Source organism: Triticum dicoccoides, chromosome 7B (genome assembly GCF_002162155.2).
Source record: "Triticum dicoccoides isolate Atlit2015 ecotype Zavitan chromosome 7B, WEW_v2.0, whole genome shotgun sequence".
In the NCBI taxonomy this organism is placed as follows: Eukaryota; Viridiplantae; Streptophyta; class Magnoliopsida; order Poales; family Poaceae; genus Triticum; species Triticum dicoccoides.
The window spans coordinates 546,613,002-546,616,614 of NC_041393.1; the positions used below are offsets into that span (position 1 = coordinate 546,613,002).

The 3,613-nt window shown below is 45.1% G+C and overlaps 1 protein-coding gene across 1 annotated transcript; it reads right to left on the bottom strand.

Annotated features, from left to right (window-relative positions):
• Positions 1 to 271: 271 nt before the first annotated feature.
• LOC119337551 (bZIP transcription factor 50-like) lies at positions 272 to 2,445 on the bottom strand. The gene is made up of 3 exons (XM_037609715.1): positions 1,978 to 2,445; positions 1,100 to 1,320; positions 272 to 729 (listed from the first exon to the last, which is right to left on the bottom strand). The coding sequence occupies exons 1-3, from the start codon at positions 2,415 to 2,417 to the stop codon at positions 482 to 484; spliced, it is 909 nt and encodes a 302-aa protein (XP_037465612.1). The 5' UTR covers positions 2,418 to 2,445; the 3' UTR covers positions 272 to 481.
• Positions 2,446 to 3,613: the final 1,168 nt, after the last annotated feature.

A 3,613-nucleotide genomic window follows, 5' to 3' on the forward strand; every position in this document is an offset into this window, starting at 1 on the left:
TGAATCTAATAAACATGCCGTTTTCAGAAGGTTTGGAACTGGTGATCAACAAAATGTCGTTATTGTATTTTTCTTGCAAGATCAACAAAATGAGTACACAAAATGAACCATATAGGACATTTTCCTAACCCCAAAAGTAGGAAAACACTACAGTACTGCACTTGTACTAGCTGCTTGCCGTTACTGTAATTTTGAACACTGAAGATTTAGTGGCCTTTCACTTGTGACTTCACTCGTGAACTTTCTATGGTCTGAATTTGACATAAACCCAGAGAGATGGACACAGAGTGCCCGACATAAAGTAACACAGAACGCCAGATTTCAAAACTAGCATCTGATTAGAAGATCATAAAACAACGCGAACAGAGAGAGCAGAAGATAGTCATGGATAAAGCCACGGTGGCAGCAAGAGAACACATATTTAGACATTCATTGCTAACTACACTACATACTGGAAACTTGCGAATAAGCTGGCACTAGTCTAGCAAGCGGCAGCTGCACGCAATGGCGGAGCATCTAGCTTGATCCTCTCCCTTGTGCCCCTCCAGCGCCTTCCATGGAGTAGAAGCTCCAAGGTCTCTGGTTGATCACTGCTTGGCTTTCCGGCTACCATTGCGAGACCTCTTTCGGCTCTCCTTGGAGCCGCCAGGCTTCGGTTGGGTAGACCGGGCGTTAGGAATAGGCACACGATGCTCACTAGCCAAAGCAGGGAAACCAGCGGCAGGGTTTCTGCAAAATGAAAACAATTACATTTAGCACAGCTGAAGTTTCTGCGAGCAAGTAATCCAGGTTGCATTTCATGCAAACTCTAAGTTCTGAGACATCAAGCTCGCTAAGTTCTGATTATTTTCAATTAATGTAAACGATCAGATATTATCAAAGGAAACTAGATTTTCTGAGTGCAAGAGGGTTGCATAACCCAATAAGCTTAAATGGATATATCAACAATTTCAAGTTAGATGAACACAAGCCAACGTTAGAGATACTTGCAGTCCAGACAGTAATGCACTAGTTGTTTGTCAGCATGGTTGAGCAATGAAAACCATCAGCAATAGAATTTTATTCATACAGCTTATGGTGAAAACCATGAGCATCTTACCCGAAAGTACGGCAGACTCCTGCATGGCTGTGTGAGCACCAATAGGCCTATCCTTCAACATGTTCTGGCGTAGTGCCATGTTCTCAGCTGCGCAGCACTGAAGTGCGTAGCTGAGGCGGCGACACTCCGCCTCAAGATACTTGCTCTTCGTCTCCAAGTCCTTCACATATGACTTCTTCCTCTCCCTTGATTTCATGGCAGAATCCCTATTCCTCATTTGCCTGACAAACTCACCAAACACACAACTTGTAAGAGGCTATACGTCCCAAATAGCCTTGCAATTGAGAAAACAAACATCCCTACTTCTCAAACAATAATACTGGATAGTTATCATCTGGTTAAGAATTTTTTTGAATTTAAGACGATTCTTTCAGCAAGAAAAAATAAGACTCCGTTTAACCAAGAGATGTACTCCCTCCGTCCGAAAATACTTGTCGTCAAAATGGATAAAAAGAGATATATCTAGAACTAAAATACGTCTAGATACATCTCATTTTATTCATTTTGATGACAAATATTTCCGGACGGAGGGAGTACAAATTGTGGCTCTTTTAGCCAAGGTTATGCACATGTCAACCGATAAGTTATGCAATTATAAAATTTTAGTGACCTCACCTCATGTACTTAAAATTTCTTCCAATGAGCAACATTCACCATACGGAACAACATCTCTGAAAGCTTAAGAGTTTGTTACAATTTTGAGCATTTTAGTAGTACTACGGATTAGGTTAAGTATGACTATGACAACGACCCTCCAGATAATTGATCCTTAAGCTTCATGTAAATTCTAAGTTCTACGGGCAAACAAGATAAACGAAAATGCCCAATTTTAGATGACAGACGATATATATCCAGCGACAAATAACAAAATTGCATACCTCCTCTTCTTCTTGCTGATGGGATCATCGCCATCGACCTCCGTTTCGGGCGTCACCACCTCCGCCTCTGTCTCCGGCGTCACCACCTCCACCCCTTCTTCCTCCCTCCTAGAGTCCCCATCGGTGCTGCCCCCAGCCTCAGCCTCACTCCCGTTCCCCTTCTCGCCCCCCTCCTCCCCACCATCGAACAGCGCGTCGAAGAACTCATCCACGCTGATCCCGTCCACCGGCTCCGCCCCCGCCGCCTCGTCCTCCTGCATCAGAAACCTCTCGATCTCCGACAGCACCTCCTCGCCGGCGTGGCTGGACCGGGAGGTCACCGACTCCGGCGACCCCGCCTCCGCCGCATCGAGCGGAGGCGGGGCGAGGAGCTCGGAGACTGCGGCTGACTCGCCGGCGAAGGAGGCGAGGAGGGCGTCCAGGTCGAGGTCGGTGTCCATGGGTGGGGTGAGATGCTATTTTGTCTCGGTCTCTGGCCGCCGGTTGTTATATAGCGGACTCGTGTGCTTCGGGTTTTTTGCTTCGTGGAGAAGGAGAGGAAGGTTCGTGGAAGTTGACGGTGAGGGGTACAGAAGGGTTGAATGGGACCCACGCGGAGTGGTGCCGTGGCCTGGCCAATGGGAGAGACCGGAGGCGCCACGCTGGCTCGTTGGGTTTTCCTGGGGGGCTTTGGGCCGGTCTTGCTGGGTTGGGCTGCTGAGATGGACTTTGAAAAGATTCATGACTCTCAAAGTTTTATTTTATAGGTAGACTATTAGTCATGAATTTAAGAGCTCAAATTTTGAAGCTCACAATTTAGCGAAGCATGCTCTTTCTCTCGGGGATGGCCGCCATGTTTGATTAGATCACCCTGAAGATTTTCCCTTCATCCCTGTAAACATTGTGACAATCAATAAAAAGCTTCGCGAGGTTGTCTAAAAAAAACTATCCCTCAAAAATAGACTTTATACTCCCCCCATAACTAAATATATACCATTTTAGAGATTCCACTATAGATTACATACGGTGCAAAATGAGTGAATCTGCACTCTAAAATATATCTATATACATTCATACGTAGTTCATATTGAAATCTCTAAAAATACTTATATTTAGAAAATGAAGGAGTAGATAGACTAAACAAACTCATTTTATATGACGAAGAAAAAGGTATTGATTTTTTAAAGACAATTGCCCAAGTATTATCTCATAAGTGTTGTATCTAAGTGATGTTGCACTTATTTCATTCAATGATTATTTTTACATTTGCCCAAGTACTATGGGCAGGCTTTTGGAAGTTGTGAACAGCGGGTGCACACTCTTATGTTGGATGAGTTGGATCTCCCTCGCCGGGACTTATTGCACTTAGAGGTGCCTTTCCTGACGGAAGAGGTGGAGTGCGTGGTCAAGACCATGCCCATGGACAAGGCACCAGATTCGGACGGCTTTACTGGGAGGTTCTATGCCGTGTGTTGGCACATTATCAAGGCGGATCTCATGAAAGCATTGGACTGCATGTACCGTGAAGATATGAGGGGAATGGCGGCTATCAATAAATCTCTTGTGTCTCTTCTGCCGAAGAAGGAAGGTGCATTGGAGGTGGGAGATTTCGGGCCGATAAATCTAGTGCATGGAGTTATCAAAATCTTTGAGAAGG

Excerpts from the sequence above, each read along its gene's own strand:
- LOC119337551 (XM_037609715.1), bottom strand. The coding sequence starts at position 2,417 with ATGGACACCGACCTCGACCTGGACGCCCTCCTCGCCTCCTTCGCCGGC. Across the intron at positions 1,321-1,977 it reads ATCAGCAAGAAGAAGAGGAG|GCAAATGAGGAATAGGGATT; the intron begins GTATGCAATTTT and ends TGAGTTTGTCAG. Across the intron at positions 730-1,099 it reads GGAGTCTGCCGTACTTTCGG|AAACCCTGCCGCTGGTTTCC; the intron begins GTAAGATGCTCA and ends TTCATTTTGCAG.